At 39.7% G+C, this 25,610-nt stretch overlaps 1 protein-coding gene across 1 annotated transcript; it reads left to right on the top strand.

Annotated features, from left to right (window-relative positions):
- Positions 1-4,983: 4,983 nt before the first annotated feature.
- Positions 4,984-8,097, top strand: LOC120288534. Its single transcript, XM_039302590.1, has 5 exons — positions 4,984-5,190; positions 5,257-5,666; positions 5,724-6,483; positions 6,608-6,753; positions 6,849-8,097. The coding sequence occupies exons 1-5, from the start codon at positions 4,984-4,986 to the stop codon at positions 8,095-8,097; spliced, it is 2,772 nt and encodes a 923-aa protein (XP_039158524.1).
- The last annotated feature ends 17,513 nt before the right edge of the window (positions 8,098-25,610 follow it).

A 25,610-nucleotide genomic window follows, 5' to 3' on the forward strand; every position in this document is an offset into this window, starting at 1 on the left:
TCCTTTGTGTGTGTTTAATATACCATGTAGGATGGTGGATTTAACTATACATTAATAGACACACGGCAAATTTGGGTCCACGTGCCAGCCCCCACTCTCTCCTTTAACTCCGTCTCTCTGCCCTTTACTCTCTCTCCTTCCCTCGGTTTCTGCCACAACTCTCTCTCCCCCTCTTCTCTCTCTCCTTCTCTTTTCTTTCCTCTTGCGTCTGCCATGGCTTGAGCTCGAGTCGGCTCATGGCCGCTTCAGGTCGAGCATGGACGGCGCGCCGCTGGACGGAGACTGCGTCGAGCTTCGTTTGCGGTGAGATGACTTGAGGCTGAGCTCGAAACTCAAGCGCTAAACAAAACTCCAAGTTTGAGGTCGAGCGAGTGTCGTCCATGGTGGATGGGAAAAAGAAAAAATACCCAGGAACAGGCGAGGACGACCCACATTATGAAATCGCATTAAATAAGGAAAGCGAAGCCGACCAGATACGCCGACGCGTCCGTTTACAAAACCCATTTCCTCATTTCCTCCTCCCAGCTCTGCATCCGACCCCGCCTGCTGAGATTCTTCAAGAAAGTTTGGGTTTTTATTTTTCATTTCATCTCTCCTTGTCAGCCTGCTCGTTCGATGGTCGTCCCAGAGACCATTTGGGAGATGGGTCTGATCTTCTCGAGTGAGTGCCTGCGTTCCGCGCCCCCACACAGGTGGTGACAGCCATGTATGAGCATTGGCGTGCTTGTGAGCAGGTCAGCCATAAGCCAACTCAAGCTCGAGCCATGGCAGACGCAAGAGGAAAGAAAAGAGAAGTAGAGAGAGAAGAGGGAGAGAGAGAGGGTCCCAGGCGGAAACGGAGGGGAGGAGAGCGAGGAAAGGGGAGAGAGACAGAGTGTTAACGGAGAAGTGGAGACTGATAGGTGGGCCCAATTTGCCACGTGTCGATAAGTGTATGGTTTACTGCACCATCCTACGTGGCATATTAAACACACCTGATATTTTCTCCTACGAGGGTTCCTCGTCCGAGGGGTGTGAGGGGTCGTACTAATGCATATCCTCGTACAATCTTCATTAGCTGGAGCGCATATTCTCTTGCTCGATCCCCTTAGGGTTCCTGCTGAGCTGCGAGAGAGAGAGAGAGAGAGAGAGAGAGACTATGCAAACCTCGGGCGAATTCACTTCTGATGGAATATTATGAGATGCTCAAGTTGTGTGAAAAACCTAAAAAGAAAAAACCACAAATTACAACTCACGGAATCTCTGGTATTGTAAAACGTTGGACGTGCATGCTTCACGTTTAGCCGCATTAACCTGTTCTTACAGAGTTATAATCGTTACCTAATCTTAGTTGTGAGTAGGGAAATCTTTCTGTTTGCCCTTTCAAAATTCATGTAGAAGAACTAATTTCGAGTTTTGTCTCGTGCATGGCGGGTTAAGACAATTCTCTTACGGCTCCTCTCTTGTGCAAGCCAAACACGCAAGATAAATGTGGACGGAACTTGTATATTAAGTTAAAATGTCTAATTCGGTAGCTTATATTTGTAAATGTTGAGAGATCATATATACAAAAATAACCCATCAACCCGGTAGGTGAGTGATGTGGGATATTGGATGACCATTTTTTTTAAAAAAGAAATCCAAAAATTTTAGGGACACAACCTAAGGATATTCCTCATCTTGATGCCCCCAAACAGGAAGAGCCAAATCGCGTTGATGGTCCCAGATGGCTCTGGAAATATAGGAATAGGAATTAGGAATTGGAAGAAAAAAATGTCCTCAACATGACGACATAGTGTTGGGGAAAATGATCATTTCCACGTTTAAATGATTATCAGTATTTTCTTTTTAACTGTTGGAGCCTACTCGATCGACGGTCGATGCTCTCCGGTTTTGACATATTCTAATGTTGAATGATTATTTTAAGCTCAAATCATTGATCTCTTTTTACTGTCCGAACCTACTCTTACCCGTTCGCTAATGTCACTTTCAAGCAATCGAGCGAATCGGCCGTTGCCGTTCGTCCCGATGTGTGCTTCATGTAAAATTATCTAAAAGATTTTCTTGAGCCTACATGATTATCACGTTCTATCATGCAGCATTTTTCTGATTAATTACATAAATCGTTTGATTAAAAAAAAGAGAGATAACGTGAATTCTATCTCTCTCTTATGTCTGCATTACGCATTCAACTTGAAACGACAATTGAATGTGTTAAAATTTACATTCAAAAGTTTAAGCTGAAGTTTAAGAATTGTAAATTCATGGAGACGAAATTTTCATGAAGTTTCTCAAACTTGCTATATCATGCATCAAAATTGTTGAACAAATTAATTTCTCGAATGGAGAATTCAGATAACCAAGATAATGATCTTATCCAAAAAGAAAAAAAAAAGAAAAAGAAAAAGATTAAATGATTATAAGAACATTTGGATCTTAGTACATGCTTAAATTGTTACAATTGAACTTTGGGACGTATAATTTGGGAGTATTCCTCATGGAGAGGAAAGAAAAAATTTGCTCTCCAATTGAGGGGCAGAAGCGTACAAGCACTGATATGTAAAAATAAGGAATATAGTATTGTAGCCTTCTAGGGTAATTTGGCAAGCAGAGCGATTTTCAAAGGAGCTTGAGAAGAGGTATAACCTTAACCTTATTCATTATTAAGGATCTACAACACACCTTGATTAAGTTGTTATATCATGTATCAAAACTGTTGAACAAATTAATTTCTTGAATGGAGAATTTAAATAACCCAAATAATGGTTTTATTTAAAAAGAAAAAAGAAAAAGAAAAAGAAAAAAACTTGAATGATCATAAGAACGTTGATTAAGTCATCCAACCACAAAATTTGGAAGTGACAATCGACAAGCATCCACTAATCTAGTTTAACATGTGCATTCCCTATTTGCATAGAAATAGTATAATATACTTTGTGCATGCGCGCGTGTATTCGTTTTTTTGATGAAAAGTGCTTTCATGACCTTCTGGATGAAAGTTCGCCGTAGACCCGTCACATATGTCGGACCAAAATTTTCCTTCCGGACAAAATCCAAAATTATGTGTTAGGCCACATCGAAACACATGCACCACATGTTTCTTAAAAGAGTTAATACCATTACAAATTCGTATCTCATGACATATTTACTTTAAATTAATTCTTGTCATACAAAAAATCCCAGATTGATAGTCCACAATACATTTACCCCAAACAAATTTTCGTGTGGCAAAAAATCTCTAACTGGTCCAAAATCTACCCCTGATAAAATATATACAAGCCAACACACATTAATTTTTCACGTTGGATTTGTTATTTTCGATGTCAGTTCCATCTCATAATTGTCTCTGTATGTGTTGACAAGTATTAGATAGAATGCTAACAATGGGTATATTTGGGTAAGGGTACTGATTTGGGGATTGGGGTTTTTTTTTTTTTTTTGTGAGTCAAAATTAGTTTAAGGTAAATGGGTCATGGATACTAGTTTTGAATTTTTTTTGTGAGTTGAATATTAGTTTGAGGTAAATGTGTCATGAGGGTATCAATTTGAAATTTTTAATATCATTAATTATTCTTAAACAATAATCTTAAAGATGAAAAGAAGAAAAGAAGAAAAGAGGGATATGCATACATCACCATGTCAATTTCAAAAGATAACTCGACTCTTAGATGCAAGAAACAAAAATGATTTGGAAAATGATATTGGTTTTGCTTGAAATAATTTGCCAATAACAAATGTTTTAATTATCCTCAACAATTTATGCATAATCATTTTTTAGGATGATCAAAATATTTTTTCATTCATTCATTTTGTAAGCAATATAAATGATAATTTTTAAGAAAACAATATTCAGATCATTTATTTTCATGAAATAAAAGAAACCTAAATTCTTCTTATGGAAAGACTGATTTTTTTTTTTCTTTGCACATTCAATAATTATAACTGTTCACTTGTGCTCTCTACTGGGTGACCGAAGCACTGTAGTGCGTTTTCTGGTTTGCGAGCTGCCCCGATCGCTTCGGCCATCCGTTGGGCGTGATTTTTGGTGGGAAGCCTCGCCTCTCTCCCCCTCAAATCCTCACCGAAGCGTTTTTGCTGGGCATGGCTTAAATCGTGAGATCCCTTGGTTCGTTGCTAGGGTTAAGTGCGGAATTGGGGCCGTCTCTGTTCTGGAAGGGAGCGGATCGATCCAGCCATCCATTGGCCGCGTCCTTTGGGGGTAAGCTTCGCCTCCCTCCCTCTAAGATTTCTTTTGAAGCTCAGCTCCTGCCATGGCCCGTATAGCTGGTTCTTGTTGATCGGATTAGGGTTATGGTGCGGTTTCTGGGTTTTCGTAGTGGTAATATGGCTTCGACGAGTAAGGACCCTTTGGGTCGAGAGAAGGGCAAGTCTCAAGCTTCCAATGCTCGTAGTCGTAGCCGAGGGAGATATGCCTCTCGAGGCCGAGATGGGAGACGTCCTAATGTCATGAATCGTGATAGATCCAAAGCTACTCAAGCCCGTTCATGGGCGAATGTTGCAGGCCTGTCTGCTGAAGGTTATGAGTTAGACTTTGCCCCGCCTATTTTGGTTGGGAGGAAATCGGTTGTTCGGCTTTCTGATAATGCGAAATTCGCTGGAGACCCAAAATGGAATTGCTGTCTGGTTGGTTATTATGTGGGGAAGAATGTACAATTTAAGATCATAGAGATGGCCTTAAAACAGGCGTGGGGATCGCATCTGGCGGAAGTCTTGGCCAATGATGATGGGTTCTATTTCTTCATTGTTCCGGATGCTGAATTCAGGAAGAAAAGTCTAGACAGAGGCCATGTAACAGTGGCTAGAGTCCCTCTTGTGCTTAAGCAATGGCACCACACCATGGAGCTGAAGAAGGACCTCCAATAGTTGGTTCCGGTCTGGATTCGGCTTAAGAACATTCCATTTGCCTACTGGTTGGCTCCGGGGATCAGCGAAATAGCGAGTGTAGTAGGGAGGCCCCTGTACGTGGATCCCTTAAATGAGAAAATGAAACGCCTATCCTTTGCTAGAGTTTGCGTTGAGATATCGGCAAAATTGGAGAGATGCGAGGAAGTAGAAGTATGGGTGAATGACAAATCTTTCTCGGTTTCGGTTCTCTATGAATGGAGACCCAATTCGTGTGCCAAATGCTTTGCTTTTGGACATAACTGCTTAGCAAACGAGGAGCTGAAGCAACCTCTGGCTACTGATGCTGTAAAGCTGTCTACTACTAATGCAGATCCTTTTATCTCTTTTGCTTCAGAGGATGGTTGGAAATAGGTCACGAACAGGAAGAAAAACCAGAATACAGGCCAGAAGGAGAAGGGCGAAGTAGCACCACCAATCTCGGCCTTAAAGGCTAAGGTAATAGAAGATCCATCTTCTCAAAATGCTTCTAAAGATCTGAGGACTCAGAAGCAAGGAATTGAAACCGACTCAATGGCTCTAGTAGTCTCTAATCAAAATGATGCTGCAGTAGCTCTATCTTCGGAGGAAGAATCGAAGGATGATGCATGTGCGGTAAGTAGCAATGGCAGTGGTGGGGATGCGGAATCTGCGGTTTACCCCAATGATCCTCATCTTGGAACTAAGGTCCCTCCCAATCAGAAGAATGCTCCTAAGGCTACTGCATTGGCTACTCCCTCTAGTGCTCCGAAGGGGTCGAATAGAAGGAGGCCTTTTCGACGTCGGTAATATAGCCTTTCTCTCTATTTTTTGAATATGAATTTTGGTGTGTGGAATATCAGGGGCCTCGGTGACCCCGTTAAACAAGACGACGTTAGAAATTTTGTCAGGTCCAATAATCTCTGCTGTGTTGGAATTATTGAGACTAAGATCTCCTCTGCTGCTTCTATTTCGGTGGCTTTAGCATTATTACCGGGATGGAGTTGGGTTAATAACTATAGCCATTCCCATAAGGGGAGAATTTGGGTGGGGTGGAACCCCAGGGATGTCGATTTTTTGGTTAATGCTGTGTCGGTGCAAGCCATCCACAGTAGGCTGCTCTGGTTGGTTTCGGGCAAAGTTCTGTTTTTGTCGGTTGTCTATGCTGAACATCGGTTTAATTCTAGACGACCGTTATGGGAAGATCTTATTCAAACAAGTGGTACTCTCTCATCTGTGCCTTGGATTGTGGCTGGAGATTTTAACGCCATCCAAGACCCTTCGGATAGAGTTGGAGGCACTAATGCATGGATCCCGGCTTTTGATGAATTCCGTGATTGTCTAGTTCAAGCTGGTCTGGATGATCTGCGTTTCACGGGGTTTAGATACACATGGTCTACCTCGTCGGGAATCAATAGAAAACAGAGGAAAATAGATAGGGTGCTAGTAAATGGTTGCTGGAACTCGGTTTTCTCCTTTTCGGAAGCCGCTTTCTTACCGCCAGGTATTTCGGATCATACGCCTATGGTTATTAAGGTTATGCCGACCCCTAGGTCTTCCAAGCCATTCAAGTTCTTTAATTTTTGGATGTCCCACCCGGAGTTCTCTAGAATGGTTACGGAAGTATGGGATTCTCTGTTCCACGGTTCGCCAATGTTTACCCTATGTGCAAAGCTTCGCCTCCTTAAGTGCAAGCTAAAGCAGATCAACAAGGAATCGTTTTCTGATCTCTCAATGAGAACTGCAGAGGCTAGACAGGCCCTTTAAGCTACTCAGGATGCTATGCAAGCGGATCCGCTCAGCTCTTCTCTTGCTGATACAGAAAAGCAACAGCTTCAAGCATTTGCAGAGCTTCGTCTCCAGGAGGAATCTTTCTACCGGCAAAAATCTAGAGTGCGTTGGTTAAAAGATGGAGACCTCAACACTAGATTCTTCCACCAAATGGTGAATAAGCATCATCTCTAAAACAGAATTATATCGGTGACCAGTGGAGATACCACTACCTCGGATCCTTCGGAAGTTCAAAAGGTGTTTGTTGATCATTTCCAGAATCTTCTTGCTGCCTCACCTACCTCCGGATGCCCTGTAAAGGAGGAGATCCAGGCGGTGCTCAATCACTTGCTGGTAGAGGAGCAGGTTCGTTTTTTATCCTCTCCTATTTCGGATGATGAAATCAGGAATACTCTGTTCTCTCTTGCAACTGGAAAAGCCCCTGGGCCCGACGGTTTTAATGTGGAATTCTTCAAACGCTCCTGGGATATTGTTGGTGCTTCGGTTATCATGGCAGTTAAGGATTTCTTTGTAACGGGTGAGCTGTTAAAGCAAATCAATACCACCATTATTGCCCTTGTGCCCAAGATCCCTAATGCCTCGACTGTCCATGACTTCAGGCCAATTGCATGCTGCAATACCATATATAAATGTATAACCAAGCTCATTGCTAACCGCTTGGCTCGTGTGTTACCCTCCATTGTTAGCTTGCCCCAAAATACATTTGTTAAGGGGAGACATATTAGTGATAACATCTTGCTTGCTCATGAGCTTTTTAGTGGATTTCATCATGATCCTTACCGAGCCAAATGCATAATTAAGGTCAATTTTACAAAGGCCTACGATACGGTAAGCTGGGAATTCATAGAAGTCTGTCTTCAAGCTTTCGGGTTCCCTCAGATTTTTGTTGATCGTATTATGATTTGTATTAGATCCCCTAAGTTCTCTATATGCTTAAATGGGGAGCTTCACGGATTCTTTGCTAGCGGGAGAGGTATCCGACAAGGCGATCCGATGTCTCCCTATATATTCACGCTTGTGATGGAGGTATTTACTGGATTATTGGATAGGCGAACAAGCCGGCCCGAGTTTGGCTTCTTCTGGAGGTGCAAGTCGACTAAGCTGTCCCACCTATTCTTTGCTGATGATGTCTTCTTATTTTTTGAAGCCACCTTGGCTTCGGTTGGACTGTTGAAAGACGGAATTGAATCATTCTCCAACTGGAGTGGATTGGTTCCGAATCTGAACAAAAGCGAAGTATTTCTCTTAGGTGGATCGTCTGGTCTTCGGAATGACATCTTAAGTATGCTCGGATTCCAGGTTGGTTCCCTTCCCTTCCGTTATCTTGGTGTTCCTGTTATATCCAAAAGATTAGGGAAGGCAGATTGTGTTACATTGGTTAATGGGATAACGGCTTGTGTCCAATCTTGGACCCATAGATTCTTGTCTTTTGCTGGTAGACTTTAGCTCATCAAATCCGTGCTCTATTCCATTCAAGTCTTCTGGGTGAGTGTATTTTTTCTGCCATGTGCTGTTCTTGACCGAATTGACAGGATCCTTCGGCAATTTCTATGGAAAGGACCGATGATGGGACCGGGTGGGGCCAAAGTAGCTTGGAGTGATGTATGCCTCCCAAGAGAGGAGGGAGGGCTTGGAATTCGGACTTTGAGAGAGAATAACTTGGCCCTCATGCTCAAGCATATTTGGAAGCTCTTCTCGGATAAGGAATCTCTTTGGTGTAAGTGGATTTATTCTACCTTTTTAAATCGGAAGAATTTCTGGATTACACATATTCCCACTTATTGTTCTTGAGCTTGGAAAAAGCTTCTTCGCCTTAGAGGTATTTATCAACAGCATTTTAGATGGAAGATAGGTAATGGTAGAGCTGTATCGTTCTGGTTTGACCCGTGGCACCCTAATGGTCCGCTCAACCTTCTATTTTCTAACCAAGAGATCTATCAGTCCGGTATTTCCCGCACTGCCTCGGTTGCTGATGCTTTCTCCATGCTTCTTGGGTGGTATGTTATTAATATAATGGCTAATTGGTGGGATCCCTTACCTGAGTTCAACCAGCAAGAAGACCGTTTCCAATGGATACGGCATCCTTCGGGGCGATTCTTGACAACGTCTGCATGGGACCTTTTCAGACCCAAAGGAAATATGGTGTCGTGGTCCTCGTTTGTGTGGAGTTCATCTATGCCACCGAGATACCAGACCCACTTGTGGCTTATTTCTCGTAATAGGTTGCCAACTTAGATTCTGCTCCTCTCATTTGCTTCGATTCCAGCAGCTACTTGTCCGTTTTGCTCAAGCAGACCCGACTCGGTTGATCATCTCTTCTTTGCGTGCCGAATTCCAAGTAATCTCGCCTCCTTCTGGGCAGCAAAGTTCAATGTCTTCTGGCGCAACAAATCGTGGCGTGAGAAGCTTGATTGGGCCTCCTCTCGTTTTTCGGATCGGGACTTCTACCACATTTTGGCTAGGTTTAGTTTTGGTGCTCTTTGCTATATCATATGGAAAGAACGCAACAACATCATCTTCCGGAATCAGACTCTTTTTATCCCGGCGATGAAGATGCATCTTGGCAAGGCTATTAAAGACAAAGCGATGACCTTCAAGCATGTCATGGATACCCCAAAGAACAGAAGGCTGCAGCAGAGCTGGGACTTGAGTCCTTCTATCTTTGATTGATGGAGGGTTGGTCAGTCTTAGTTTAGCCTTTGTCTGTTTGGGTTTCCTTTTTGGTGTTGTTCTTGTTGTTGTTCATTGGATCCAAGGCACCCCTACACTCTTCTTGACTTCAGTCTCTTTGAGTGTCTGTTTTGTTGGTGCCTGGTATCCCCCCCTTGTATATTTTCTGCAAAATCTATTCATATCTTACCTTTACCAAAAAAAAAAAAAAATTTTATATGGTGGGCTGGTGGTGTTCACTACGCCAACATCCATACAATGTGGAAGTATTATGGAACATTACTTGAGCAATTATACTTTATCATCAATTAAAATCATGAAGTTATGTATTGAATTATGTTTCAAACTTTGGATTAAATTATGTCTCAAGTTTGAAGTCAAAAAGAAATTTTCATAATTCAAGAAGGCTTCTTAACATGGAGATTTTCTAGTTGGAGAAGGTTTCTTAAAAAGAGGTTTTCTATATTGGATCATGCTCTTGCCTATATATAAGAAGTGTTTTCACTGTAAAGAGTATCCGAGAGGTGACTTGTTCATGAATTACACCTTAAAAACTTTTTAGTGTTGAAGCTAACTAAATCTTGCGAGTAAATTTGTGTATTCCTTTCTAAGATTGAAAGATTATTTTGTGAAGAATTGTGAGAGCTAAACATGATATAAATAATTGGGTATAATTGGGATTGGGAAACACTGAGGATGTTTAAGCGACACAAGTGTGTTTGTAACCTCCGCTGTATTGCTTGTTTTATAGAGGAATTCTTTGCTGCTTTCCCATAAACATATCTCGACCGAATCCCGTAAATCTAGTGTCTATTTTTATTTTCTTATTATATTTATTTTATTGTTTGATCATTTGTTTCTGCAACATGTTGACGAATAATCTTCACTGAAGTTTCACATAAATATATATATTTATCATCTTAGTTTAATTTCTTGAAATGTTGAGTAATTGATCAGGATCTTGAGTTGGCACGTGATCCTAAAGCGACGAAGCATGTTGTCTCTTTACCAAAATTCTTCTTTCTCACTCTTTTCTAGATTAATGATGGTTGTGAACTTGATTGTAGAAAACTTCTTCTAATCACAATTTTAAGTAGTGGTTGCAAGCTACGAATATCATTTACGCGTAAAATTAATTAAATATAAGTATGAATAATATCTCTGATCGTCATTCATCAATTAGAAGGTTGGTTGGAGAAAACGCAGCTAACATCAAAGTAAGTCGGTCTTTTATATGCGTAAAGAAAGTAAGTGCTCTTGAGGCTGTAATTACTCGACCATCCTTCATGTTTGAGTGGATATAATGGCAAACTTAGAACTTACTGTGTATATTCTAATGTTTTGAATAATAAGCTTTTGGAATATTTGAGATACACACGGTTTAATTGCATTAGATGGGACCAATCTTGTGTCCAGTTACGGCCTCTAAATCATCCAACCGACTGATGGATGTGAACATTGGTTTCTAACTTGGTAATTGCGATATCAACCATTCAAATTGTTGCGACACATGAAGACATATGGGAAAGAGGAGGATCATCGCCTTATGTGTGCCTAGCAACAAGAACATCAATCGAATCCATGTGGATGATGTGAGTTAGATTAGGGCTCAATGCCCAATTGCCCATTATGAAGGGTGAAGACAAGATGTGGCTCTCGATATACAAATTCTTGTTATTGATTTTCCGATTAATTCTTGTTGTTATGTAATCAGACATTTTCCTCACTAGATTTCGATGAACACGAGGTATCCATTTTCTGAATTCCGAGGGAACACACCGATTTGGTGTCAACATGTCATTAAATATAGAGCTGTCATATATCATGATCTAGAAAGGATATTGAATCTAACGGGTTGAGATGATCCCAATTCTTGGATTCAAAGGTGAAATTATAGATGGATGACTTTAAAGAACAGCAAAATTAAAAATGAAAAACAGAAGAAAAAGCAATAACTTAGAGACCGTTTTGGGCGAGCTGACAGGATGGGGCGACGCCATACATCCGCCAAAACCATGTAAAGTATACCTCCTCCACCTTGTCTTGACCTCTCAGATCGATGGTAGGGCTCTCGATCTTCGAATCATCCCATGAAATGGGCTAAGTTCATGGACGAACTCAGACAAGTGTCACACCGTGTTCTGTTTCTTTAAGAAAAATTTCTGACATCCATGAACCCGCCCTGGAAATCGAGACAGGTTCACGCTCAGTTATTTGCTCGTCTTGGATGTCTACAAACATTTGAACGAGTTAAAAAATAATTTATCTAATAAAAAGAGAAAAGCTCTTGATCTATCTCATAATTATGGGGAGAATATGTCTTTTTTTACCCCTAAGTGGGAAGGGCCGTGCGTTAAAATTGACATAAGCAGGGAAAAGTGTTAAAAAAGTCATAAACCTTTTGAATTTGTGCTAATTTAGTCATAAACATTTTTTTGGTGCCAATTAAGTTCTAAATATTTTTACGTTGTGCCGATTCAGTCATTTCTGACCAATTTTGGCTAGATTTTACTTATTGGACGCCGGCCGGCTGACATGGCTTGATCGGCGCTGATATGGACAACTTTTAATAATAATTTAATAATTTAATAATTTAATATTTAATATTTTTATCTTTTTTTTTTTTTCCCTTCTCCTCCTTCATCCTTGAACCCGCCCTGGAAATCGAGACAGGTTCACGCTCAGTTATTTGCTCGTCTTGGATGTCTACAAACATTTGAACGAGTTAAAAAATAATTTATCTAATAAAAAGAGAAAAGCTCTTGATCTATCTCATAATTATGGGGAGAATCTGTCTTTTTCACCCCTAAGTGGGAAGAGCTGTGCGTTAAAATTGACATAAGTAGGGAAAAGTGTTAAAAAAGTCATAAACATTTTATAATTGTGCTAATTTAGTCCTAAACCTTTTTTTGGTGCCAATTAAGTCCTAAACATTTTTACGTTGTGTCGATTCAGTCATTTCCGACTAATTTTGGCCAGATTTTTATTTGACGGATACCAATCGGCTGACATGGCTTGATCGGCGCTAACGTTGACAACTTTTAATAATATTTTAATATTTTTTATTTTTGATTTTGATTTTTATCTTTTTCTTTTATCTTTTTATTTTTTTTATTTTTTTTATTTTTTCCTTCTCCTCCTTCTTCCTCCAGCCGGTTGTTGGACCTTGGTGACCGGCTAGAGGTGACGGTCAGTGAGGTCAACCTCGACCTTGCCAGGCACCTCGCCAATGGCTACGAGGGTGACCTCATGCTAGGCGGTGAGGCTCGCCCATGGCCGGCGAGGGCGAGCCCCGCCAACTCGGCATGAGGCCGGCCTAGGCGAGGTCACTCTCGCGGCCATTGGCAAGGTGGCCGATGAGGTCGACCTCGACCTCGCCAGCCTGTCGCCTTTGGCCGGTTGCCAAGGTCCGGCGACCGACTGGAGGAAGAAGGATGAGAAGGAAAAATAAAATAAAATAAAGAAAAATAAAAATAAAAATAAAAATTCTAAAATATTAAAATATTATTAAAAGTTGTCCACATTAGTCGATCAGCCACATCATCGGTCGGCGGTGTCTAGTCAACAAAATCCGGCCAATATTGGCCGGAAATGACTAAATTGGCATAATATAAAAATGTTTAAGACTTAATTGGCATCAAAGAAAGGTTTATGACTAAATTAACACAAATGCAAAAGGTTTATGACTTTTTTAACACTTTTCCCGACATAAGAATCTACTCTACTGTGTAATCCGCTTCTTTTATTTTTATACAGTACATTCTAGGTACCCCGAAATCAACAAGTCCTCAATGCACACCAATGAGAAAAAAGTAGGGGTTTTGAAATTTTGGAGCTAGTATACATACATGGAAGGTCTCAAGGTACGCCAAATACTCTGTCTATCTTAAAACTCGTGTTGGGAAATTCAAAGAGAATGGATGAGACACAAGAAAAAGTGGAGAAAAGAAAAGCAAGGGACAAGGCGCATCAATAATGTTATCTTAAAGACAGCGTTTTTTACTTTTTTTCATGAATAGATACGTGATTCAACACAATCGGCTAGTTTCAGCTATTTTGGAAATCCCTTCCCCACATGCAAGGCCCACCTCTAATCCTCTTCGCTCATTCTGCGCACTAAAAAAAGATCCCATTGGAACTAGTTTGATGGTCAATGAAGGAAGAAAACAAAAGTTGAAAGGTTAATGAAGAACATCGGCAATTCTTCATAACACAATACTTAAATAGGAACGCGGTCATGCACCCTTAAGATTGATCCACTGACAATGGTATTTCTATTCTTTCGGCTAAGGGACCGATGGTGTGGGATTGATTCCTGTCTTGGGGAACTCAACTTTAAGTGGGGCGGGGACCATGGCAATGCTGGTGCCCCTTTGACTAGCTGGCTAATTACAATCGTACACCAAGTAACCGAGAACTGCAATTAGAGTCTGGGAGTATCAGAAGTATCGTTGACAAGTGGAATGCAATTCCATTATCTGGTGCTATTCACTGGTAGAGGTGCTAAAACGCCAAAGACCCATCTTCTAACTCAGATTGAGTGGGCTGTATCGTATATGGGTTAACTAAAAATCAAACAATGGATTATTATGGGTTTAGAGTAGCAAGCTCAATTAGAAATTAGTTTAAACTGATATGGACGATACCCACCTAGGACCCGTGTTCATCAAAAGGAAAATCTATAAACTCTATAATTAGTTCGTTAGCCTCAATCGTATTCATTAAGTTATCATATTTATTTGGAGTTGAAACATGCCGAGGCATCACCCCTTGTGATATATTCGCATTTCCCTCCAATAAAATCATTGATTATACAAGGATAACATCCGACACAAACCTAACGTTATTATTTCCGGCTAATATTTTGCCAAAAGAATCCAAAATATATTATTTCTTATTGTTTATGTGCTCCCAAAACAGGAAAGAAAGTTCGGTGAAGTTAGTGATTGCACGATAGCACTCAAAAATAGAAATGCTTCACAATTTTCTCTTATTCCACTCATTCTCACCATAAAATTCAAAATGAAGAAGAAGAATTTGCGTATTAGCTGAGTATGAGTTGAGTCGGGTATTAATTGTTAAAATCTTACTACATAAAAATGGATTAGTATGGGTTAGATGATCAATATAAGTGGGATCCATTGTCTACCCACCCAAATCCAACTCAATTTACCTATTTAATAAGTCAAAAAATTGAGACTTGAAGAAGCAGATAAGAATGATATGTAAGAAAAATTAATTGAAAAATTCTAAATTTATTGTATGGATATATCAATTTAATCATAAATATTTTAATTTAGTCAATTTAGTCATAAACATTTTCTACAATTTGTCAATACAATCATTTTGATCAATTTAGGTTGCAAATTGTTGACATGGACACCTACAGTCTTAGGTGGCATTGATAGCGCTAACGTATATAAATTTTTTTTTCAAATTTTGAAACTTTTTCTAAATTTTTTATTTTTATCTTCTTATTCTTTTTACTAGTTTTTTTTTTCAATTATGGCTGGTGAGGGCTGCCTTCACTCTAGGGGACAATAAAAAAGAAAATTAAAAATTAAAAAAATTGCAAAAGTTGTCCACATTACTGCCAACTGAGTCCACTGCTAGCTGTTCCAACTCACACTAGAATCAAAGTTTATCTCTAGCTTGCACCAAAATCATAGCACAATAAGAATATTCACATGATAATCAATTTGAGATCGATAATGTTATGTTCGGCTCATGCTAGAATCAAAGCACAATCAAAATATCGGCATGATAAGTAATCCCTGAATGATTCATTTGTTATCTCCACCGATTACTTTGTGAATCCCTGAATGATTCATTTGTTATCTCCACCGATTACTTTGTGTGTGTGTGTGTGTGTGTGTGTGTGTGTGTGTGTGGTGTGTTGTGTGGTGTGTGTGTGTGTGTGGTGTGTGTGTGTTGTGTGTTGTGTGTTGTGTGTGTGTGGGGGTGTGTGTTGTGTTGTGTTGTGTGTGCGCGCGTGTGCGTGCATGCGTACGTGTGTGTTTACATTTTCTATATTTCTTTCTGTGTGTTTACATTTTCTATATTTCTTTCTGCATCTCCATTTCTATGTGTGTGTTTACATTTTTTACATTTTCTATATTTCTTTATGCATCTCCATTTCTATGTGTGTTTTTACATTTTCTATATTTCTTTCTGCATCTCCATTTCTATCTTTATATTAGAGCAGAAAAAGCCGAAAGCCCATCGATCCCTAAGTGACTCAAATTTCTCCTCTTGGCCAAATTATACTCACTCCCAACCCCACCTACAAAGCTCGGCGCATTTGAGATCAAATAGCCCTTAGCTAGATCCTAAATACAGTGACAAGTCTCATAGTAGCATAACTCACTTAATTGGATCCTAAATACAGTGACAAGTCCCATAGTAGCATAACTTACTGACCATAATACTTTTGCCTCAGTTTGGTTCTACCTAGTTGATGCATATGCTTCTCAGTTTAATGCTCGCTCCTCTTCTCTCTGGATGCAACTCTAACCTATGATAAAAGGTAATAGGAATGTGACTGAATATATATGGGAGGCTACCTAGAGTGTCAATCAGTTTTTAGCTAATGGGGAAACTATTTCTGCTGGAGTATACCAGACCCATTTCTTTCAGCGTTTGAGTTCAAAATACTCCACTTTGGTCACTACACTCTTGGCTATTTCAACTCATATCCAGTCCTTGATCTTCTCTAGAAATGAGCTACATACTTTGTTGCTATCTCATGGGCAAAAGTACAGCCCAAGTGTCATAACTTGGCACCGGGGGATACTTAAGTGCCATAACTTCAAAATGATACACTTGAGTGCTAGTTTTGAAGTTAAATGGGACACTTAAGTGCAACTCTGGCGAAAATCCGGCCAAATGGCTGACGTGGCAACTTTCCGGCGAGTTTGGTCCAAAACGGTGTCGTTTTGCACGCTGACGTGGCAGAGAAAATGCAAAAACGACGCAGTTTCGTCGACGTGTAAATAATAATATAAAAATTAATTAAATTAAATTTAAACTTAATTTTATTTAAAATATTCAAAAAATTAAAAAATTAAGAAAAATTTTAAAATTAAGAAAACTTAAAAAATTTAAAGGGGGAGGAGATCCAACGGGCGGCCGAGGGCTGAGCCCTCGCCACCGCCGCCGCCCGCCGTCGCGGGAAGGGCCGACGACGGAGGGGGTCGGGGGGGGTCGCCGACCCCGGCCGACCGACGAGGGGCTGCGAGCCCTCGCCGGATTGCGACGAGGGCTGCGACCCTCGCCCTAGATTTGGCGAGGGCTCGCCGGCCCTTCCCGGCGGCGGTGGGGAGGCGGCGAGGGCTCGCAAGCCCTTGCCGTATCCGGCCGAGGGTCGCAGCCCGGCCCGGCCGACCCTCCCACTTCGTCGCCGGCCCTTTCCGGCGACGGTTGGGAGGCGGCGGCGGCGAGGGGCGACGGCGGGGAGGTGGCGGCGGGAGGTGGCGGCAGTGAGGGCTCGGCCCTCGCCTGCCCGTTGGATCTCCCCCCTTTTATTTTTAATTTTTAAAATTTTCTTAATTTTTTAAAAATTTTAAAATCTTAAAATTTTCTTTTTATTTTATTTTATTTTTTGAATATTTTAAATAAAATTAATTTTAAATCTAATTTAATTAAATTTTATATTATTATTTACACGTCAGACACGAAACGATGTCATTTTTGCATTTTCTCCGCCACGTCAGCGTGCAAAACGACGCCGTTTTGGACCAAACTCGTCGGAAAATTGCCACATCAGCCATTTGGCCGGATTTTTGCCGGAGTGGCACTTAAGTGTCCAATTTTACTCTAATATTGACACTTAAGTGTACCATTTTAAAGTTATGGCACTTAAGTGTCCCTCCGTGCCAAGTTATGGCACTCCAGGTGTCCCAACCTCCTATCTCATGAGGGTTGTTTAGAGCTTTTGGCTCTAAACATTGGTCAACCACCTCCAATTGCATTTGCTATCCATGGCTCACCAACTTTTGCACCTTCAAAGCTAATAAGCAATTTTCAAGCTCACAAGTGCGCCAACCGGCACACAACTTGCCATTTGCTGGTCTTCTACCCACCCCGCCATTGCCGGTCACTTACCAGTCACTGGGCGGCAATGGTTATAAACGAGGAGCTTCCTTTTGTCAAATTTGTTGTTGTTGGGGGTCATTATTCTCAACTTGCCGTAAACAATATAATTCTCAATTTGTGACGACACCTCCTCGTCGGGCTCATTATGCTGTGCATAGTTCACAGATCTATTATTCTACTCCTATTTACCCATCTCAATGTCATGCCCTTTCTTCACCTCATAGGCATCACAACTCTTTACCGCCACCTATAGCTCAATAACCCTTAGTTCCTCCACCTCAACCTCCCTTTACCCATGCTGCTTCCAACCGGTTCCTTGACTCTAGTGCTATCCATCATGTCACTGATAATACCATTAGTCTTCCCAATGTCACTCCTTATACAAGCTCGCAACAACTCATTGTGTGTGATAGCATCTTTCTTCCCATCACTCACACTAGTACTTTCGTATCTTCCACATCTCCTATCTTTATTCTTAAGAATGTTTTAGTTGTTCTTAATTTCATCAAAAAGTTATTTTCTATTTCTCAGTTTTCTTTCAATAATAACTATGTTTTCTTATTTTATTCTACATACTTTCTTGCAGTGTGCTTACGTACTATCAGATCCTTCTTCAGGCAACCTTGATTCCAGCCTTTATAATATCTCGCCCTCCAACTCGGCAACTTCTTTCATCTGATTTTGTGTCTTCCTGCACCAGCTCACTCACTACCTAGCATTGCCATTTAGGGCATGCCTCCTCGAATATTGTAATTCGTCTGTTAAATTCAACAAAAACTTGCTTTTCATGTTTTCCCTCTCCCATATGTATGGCATTCGCTTTTAGTAAAAGCCATTGTCATACCCATTTGAGGGCTACTTCCCCTCTTCAGCTTGTTCATTTTGATGTTTGGGGTTCCTCCTTAGTACCTTCTCTTTTTGATTATAAATATAATATATGTTTTATTGATGACTTCTCTCAATTCACTTGGCTTTTATCCTTTCACATAACGAGATCAATTTTTCAACATTTTAAAGTCTTTTCATGTTCTTGTGGAGACTCAACTTTAGTGTAGACTTCAGATAATTCATTGTGATGGAACACTCAAGTTCTTATCCTTTGCCATGTACTCTTACCTTCTCAATCATGGTATTCATCAGTGTATCTTGTTTTTGTACTCTCCTTCTTAGAATGGGACTACTGAACGCAAATACCGATATAAAGTGGAAACTGGCCTTACTCTCATGACCCAAGTTACCGTTCCTTGTCATCATATCTGGGAATTTGCCTTTAATACCATAGTTCACTTGATTAACCAATGTGCTCACATCATTACCGATGCTATCTTTGATGAGACAATGTTCTTGTTTCAAGAGACTACATATGTTTCTCTACCGTCACCATATGTTGTATTGCCAATCCAATTACCATTGCTGCCATCTCTGATCAGTCCCATTGAGCCCTTACAATCATTGGATTCTGCTTCACCAGTTCTACTATCCCTGACCTCATCCTCAACATCTGCAGCTCAAGTCCCTAACTCACCATCTCCACCATCATCGGCAACATCTTCACATGTATCACTCACCATATGGTTACTCATCTTCATGATCACACCATCTCTCTTGGAATGCTTAATCAAAATGGCATTTTTGTTCTTACAACAATTGTTTATTCTCACATTGAGACTACTTACTTTTCTCAAGCATCACAAGATTTGAAATGGGAGGCTGCCATTGTTGAGTAACACTGCACTTATCCAAAATAACCCTTAGGAACTAGTTCCACTACCTTCTCATGCTCACCCTATTGGTTCTAAATAGGTGCTCAAGGTCAAATTCGCTCCGACGGTACACTAAAACACTATAAAACCCAACTTGCTGCTACGGGATTTCATTAGCAGGTTGACATTGACTATAGTGAGGCATTTAGTATAGTGGTGAAACCAATCACCATCTGTATTATTCTCGCACTTGCTTACTCCCAAGGATGGTCTATACGACAACTTGATGTCTCTAATGCCTTTCTCCATGGATATTAAACTAAAGAGGTGTACATGGTTCAATCTTAGAGCTTTGTTGACCCTAAATAACCTCATCATGTTTGTCATCTTTGTCATTCTCTTTATGGTTTAAAGCAAACTCCTTTTGCTTGGTATTAGCGTCCTAGCTCCTACCTCACCAAAATTGGTTTTTTTGTCTTGAATGCTGACCTGTCCTTATTCATTCATCATTCTACCCCTGCAACATCTTCTTATTAGTTTATGTGGATGGCATAATCCTCACAAACTCTCCCAGTGCTCCATTGCTAGCTCTTTTACATGCTCTACCTGGTGAGGGGTAAGTACACTATTAGTGCCAAAATTTGTGTACGGCGCTCACTTTGGTACCGAAACTTTATTTTGGATCACTTAAATGCCAAAAAGTTTGAAAAATGATCATTTTGGTATCAACGCCGATCTGATTGATCGGAAATCCAACGTGACACTTTTTTTTTTTAATTTTTTAAGCTAATGTGGCTCACCAAAGAGTATAGTCAGCATTTAAACAACAAAATGACATCATTTGGTGTCTTTCCCCCAATTCAAAACCCTAAATCCCCAAATTGAGAGAGAGAGAGAAGGCATGGCATGGGCTTCCCGTCATCTTCTTCCCCGAAGACCGACACTAGCAGCAGTCAGCAGCGACACCAACAGTGCACCAGCACCAGCACAACTCCGCCTCTGGTTTGTCCGACATTGTTGACAAGTCCAAGCTCTTGTCCTCCTCCTCCTCTCCTCCTCCTTCTCCTTCCCCCTTCAGAAGGACCCACTTCAGCCGCTCCCTAAGTAGAGCCCAATCCACCATCTCCATCTGCACCCTCCTTGTTTCTCTCACCCTCCTCGTCTTCGCTTTCTCCACCTTCGACCCCCATTCTTCCTCCTCCTCCTCCGCCCTCACCTCCTATTCTTCCCGTCACTTCTTGCCCGAGCAATAACCTCAGCCTCTCCTCGCTCACCTAATCAAGCAATTATGACGGAGGCCGAGCGACGGTGGCCGAGCAACAGTGGTCGAGCAACAACAGCCGAGCGACGGCGGTTAAGCGACGGTGGCCGAGCAAGTTAGGTCGGCGTCGAGCGAGGATCGGACAAAAAAACCCTAATTTCAATTCTCAAATAAAAAAAAATCCTTAAATGAGTTGTGCGGCATCGTTTTTGTGAGATCATCCACTTAGGACGGCAAAACGACGTCGTTTAAAAGTCACATCGATTTTTTTTTTAAAATATAAAAGCCACGTAATTATTTTGGCCGGAATCTTTCGCCAGTGACACCAAAGTGATCGTTTTTCCTCCGATTTGGCACTTAAGTGATGCAAAATAAAGTTTAGGCACCAAAGTGAGTGCCGTACACAAGTTTTGGCACTAATAATGTACTTACCCCACATGGTGAATTTGTCATCAAGGATCTCGAGCCTATTCACTATTATTTGGGTATTGAGGTACAATCTACATCTGATGGACTTCATCTACATCAAACCTAGTTACTCATGATATTTTGGATTGTGCCAAGATGTTTCATGCTCGTGTTGTTTCCACCCCATGCACCACCAATGAACCGTACTCCATTCATAAAGGCTGCATGATCCTCACCTCTATCGTAGTATTGTGTGTGCCCTCCAATATTTAATTCTAACCTAGCCTAACATTGCATACTTAGTGAATATTGCATGTTAGTTCCTTCATGCTCCTACCACCGCGCATCAGCAAGCTGTGAAACGCATCATTCGGTATCTAGCTACTATTGCTCGTCTTGGACTTATCTTCACTTGCACTTCTTCTCTGGCTTGTCATGCATTTTTTTATGCTGTTTGGGCAGGTGATTGTGATGATCGTCACTTTATTGGGGGAAGTTGTGTTCTTCTTGGCCGAAATTTTATCTCTTGGTGTTAATGCAAACAACGAACTGTGGCACGCTTTAGTATAGAGGTTGACTACAAGTGCCTTGCTGACAAACTACTGAAGATATGTGGATTGAGTATCTTCTTCGTGATTTCCATGCTCTACAACCTCATCCACCCATGCTCTGGTGTGACGACCTTTTCGCTATTTATCTTAGAACGAATGTATTTTTTCATGCTTGTAAAACATGTGGAGATTGATTATCACTTTATTCGTGAGCATCTCACTCACGAACAACTCTATGTTCAATTTTTCTCTTCCGCTGATCAGCCTGCAAACATTTTTACCAAATGCTTGTCATCTACTCGGTTTCGTCTCTTACAATCCAAGCTAAAAGTTTGTTCTGCCCCGTTAGCTTGTGGGGGGATGTTGACCTAGTTCACTACTAGCTATTCCAGTTCACACAGAAATCAAACGTTATATCCAGCTCACACCAAAATCAGAACACATTTAGAATATCCATATGACAAGCAATTCAAGATTGATAACATTATCTCTAGCTTGCACTAGAATTAAAGCACAATCAAAATATCCACTTGATAAGCAATCCTCAGTTGATTCAAATGTTATCTCTATTAGTGGTTACCAATTCTATTGTCAATACTTATTTCTAGAGATTCTTTCAGAGGGTATATATAGGAATCATCGCTGATTGTAATATACAATTGAGAAATCAAAGTATACAATTTCTACAATTTCTATATTTTTTGTTTTCTTTTTGCATCTCCATTTCTATCTCTGGTTGTGCCATGTAAGACGGCTGATGTCGACATGACTGACATTTACAAGAATGATTATATTGACAAGTTGACAAAATGTTTATGACTAATTTACTCAAATTGAAAATTTAAAATTGAATTAGCATACATATGATAGGTTTATGATATTTTTTGGTAATTTTTCCGTAATATTTATTGAGTCATTCTTACACTCTTTAACAATTTTCGTTAACGTAATTAAATAAAATAAAAGAGAATGATGGGTTGGACTAATGTGCTCATTTGACGGCGACCTCTGTTAAGAAAAAGATGATGTGCTCATTTGACGTGATAAAGATTTCTTGTTTGTTACATTATTATCAACAAGGCCTGCATATGCTTGTTTGCTTTACACGACGTTTATGTCTTTGCATTTTAGTAAAGGAACTTCTTCATGAGGAATACACTCCAGGCGAACCCGATGGAGCCATGTCGCATAGAATAAGAAAGCCCACGATCTCGAACGTCCTTATTTACTCTCTCAAAGGAAAAAGACATCTTCGGAATGAACAGTTACCGAAGATAATGCTCGATGTGGGAATACATAATCACCTGTTCTTTTGAATAGGCCAAGAGACGTAACATTTCAACTCTCTTTCATTATCTGTTCTTAGCCAAGAATTCAACAATCAACGAATGAGAAAGGGATGGAAAGCGGAAAACGGTGGGTGGCGTGGAGAGAGACTCGGCGGGTCGGATAAGGACGCGAAGATGATCAGGATTAGACGGTGCACGGCGACGATTCTCGGCGTTGCAAGTGGTTGGAGAAAACAGGGAGCACATGTCCGGACGCATGAAGTTCGGTCACTTCAATTATTTCAATTCCAGTCTCTCTCGTCTTTATCTTTTTCATGACAAGCGAGTGGTTGGCAAGATGATTGATGGTGAGGCCTGGTTTGTCCTGATTTGAATGAAATGATTAAGCCCGTTTACTCAACTTTTACGCGATATCAACCCTAATGATCGAGATGATCCATTTGGATTTGACTTGCATCTTATCTAGTTCATAAAATGAGCAGAATATTTCATGAATTCAAATTTCACCTCCCTAGAAAGCGTTTCCTTGTGACGAAAGAAAATGATATTGAATGAGCACCATTTACAATTCATCATTCATTAGCTTATAATGCGGTGCATGACACAACCCATATTAATTTGCATCTACTTATACCAGCTTACCACATTTTCCCTAAACTTTGAACAATCACTTCACTAGCCACGGACACTGAGCTAATAATATTTTTTCTAAGCTAGGCGTAGTCAAGTTGGCTAATGAAATCATGTTGTTCAAAAGCATTACATGTGATTTGATCAATCCTAAACTTAATATATAAGATTAGCCCCCTCAAATGGGTCGCATATATGTGCAAGCATTAGATGGATGCATAATATATGAGAACAACCACGCAACTTCAATTTAAATGGAGAAACTATTAAGGAAAGAGCATAATAGAAATGTACTAAAATAGTTACAATGGAATATTACTTCCCTGTTGACACATAGTTTAACTTTTATTAACAACATCTAATGAACGGGAAAGTTCATTTCTTACTTAACCATTGTCCATGCCTGTCAAATTCAATTAGACTAGAGAAGGTAATCTCAATTAGATGTAGCTTTGAATAGCTTGATCAGTTCTTTTTAGGGTTGAACAATGTAGAGCATGTAAAGATAATAAGAAAGTTCATTATACTTGGTACCCCATGATTGATTTTTGTGGATATTGTGCTTTTGGAGAAGTTGGATAACTCTCTCCACTAAAGTTGTAGATAATTGGACTTTTGATGTATAATTTATCATGCATTGAAACTATAACAAGAAGACAAGTTGAAGAAACAATCCACATTTCCACTCGCGAATCATTAAATAATGAAGTCTAATATGATTTATGTTATGATGGACTATGAAAGTAGATCAATATCTCGATGAGAAGTAACTAATTCTTATCCAATTATATCTTGATCATTAGGTCTTACTAATTTCAACAAGGTCAAAAAAGAGAGTCCATATGCTGATTTGATAACTCTATAAAAGTAGAGTTATTTTATTTATTTTAGGTAACAAATAATGCAATACCTTGAATTTCCTTTTGATTATTTGAATTTTCCTTATTTATGCAAAATAATGAGATATGGATCATGAATTCAAATCAAAAAGTTGTGGAAGATGGATATATCCTTGATTTTGTTCCCTAATGTTATCTGTAAGCGTTGGGAGATAGATATCAAATCAAAGATCCTCTTATTTACTCCCTAATTTTATTCGCAATCGATCTTAGATATATCCTATAAATAAGAGAACATTGAGAGTCTGAGAGAGTAGTTAAGTTTTTGGTAGATCATTTTTCATTGTTCTGAGAGTTTTTTAAGTATTTTCAAGCGAAGACAAAAGCAACGGCAGAATTCTTGTTCTTTGATTCAAGATGTTGGGTTTGATTTATATTTCTATTTATTCTTCTACTATGTTCTAATTTTTTTTTGTTAGGGCTACGATGTAGTCTAACCATGATAATGTGAATTTCATGATTTTTATATTTTGCAATTGATTTCATTCATATGAGTTTTATATTATTGTGCATAATACTTTTGAGTGACTGGTCACCACTTGAATGATTTGTAATTGTTCATTATAATATATAACCAAAAATTAAACGTGGATATAGGTATACTGTATTATTTGTGTAGCTTACGGTAATAAAGTGATCTAAAAGACTCATTATAAGCCAATAATATTCATAATTTTTAATGCACTTATGTTTATTTTAATTCACATAGAGATATAGTGAATTAATAAACTAAGTAGGTTTGCTATACCTAGAGATATGGTAGTAAATAGATTAGAGGATTTCATTATCACATGTTTGATATCGTTCTTGTACCCACAACAATATAATAAATCGGATGCTCTAACATATTTATTTGATTGCTTTACTGCATTTAGTCTCCAAATTTTGTTTTTAATTTATTCTCAACTATATTTTGATCTGCTAGATAAATTTTAGAATTAACCTATTTTAGTATATAATTAGTTTATTAATCATCGATCTCCGTGGAATGATACTATTTCTTATCCTTATATTACTTGTTTGATATGTTCACTTGCGTTTAGAATCTACAAACATGATTCTTATTGGGAAACACTTGTTAGTTGGAATTGAACTAAGTTCCTGTCGTGCTAGCTCCATTAACTCGTGTTTCATCTCATATATCTTTGTGTCATGTAAATTGATTATGTCTATCATTGCCAACCCTGACTGTCCATGGTATAAAGACCATAGCTTTCAAATCGCAAACTTTAAAGGTCACTTTAATTTTTCAAAGGAGGGTCAAATTCAGATGGATTCTGCTAATGGGCTTAAGGCCCCAAACTAATAAAGATCAATCTTTTCCAAGGCCTACGACAGAGGATTTGACCATATTAAGCACGAAATCATGGATAATCTGCCCAACAAAAGGAAACTAGAACTAGTACAAAACATTTGCTTGTCGTATAAAAAATTTATGTGGTCTTGTCCCCTTT

This window comes from Eucalyptus grandis, chromosome 9, assembly GCF_016545825.1.
Source record: "Eucalyptus grandis isolate ANBG69807.140 chromosome 9, ASM1654582v1, whole genome shotgun sequence".
Lineage (NCBI taxonomy): Eukaryota > Viridiplantae > Streptophyta > Magnoliopsida > Myrtales > Myrtaceae > Eucalyptus > Eucalyptus grandis.

Bases quoted from the DNA above. Each gene is read 5' to 3' on its own strand.
- LOC120288534 (XM_039302590.1), top strand. From the start codon at position 4,984: ATGAAACGCCTATCCTTTGCTAGAGTTTGCGTTGAGATATCGGCAAAA. The intron at 5,667-5,723 runs GTAATATAGCCT...GTGGAATATCAG, and splicing joins AGGAGGCCTTTTCGACGTCG to GGGCCTCGGTGACCCCGTTA. The intron at 6,754-6,848 runs GTGCGTTGGTTA...ATCGGTGACCAG, and splicing joins TCTACCGGCAAAAATCTAGA to TGGAGATACCACTACCTCGG.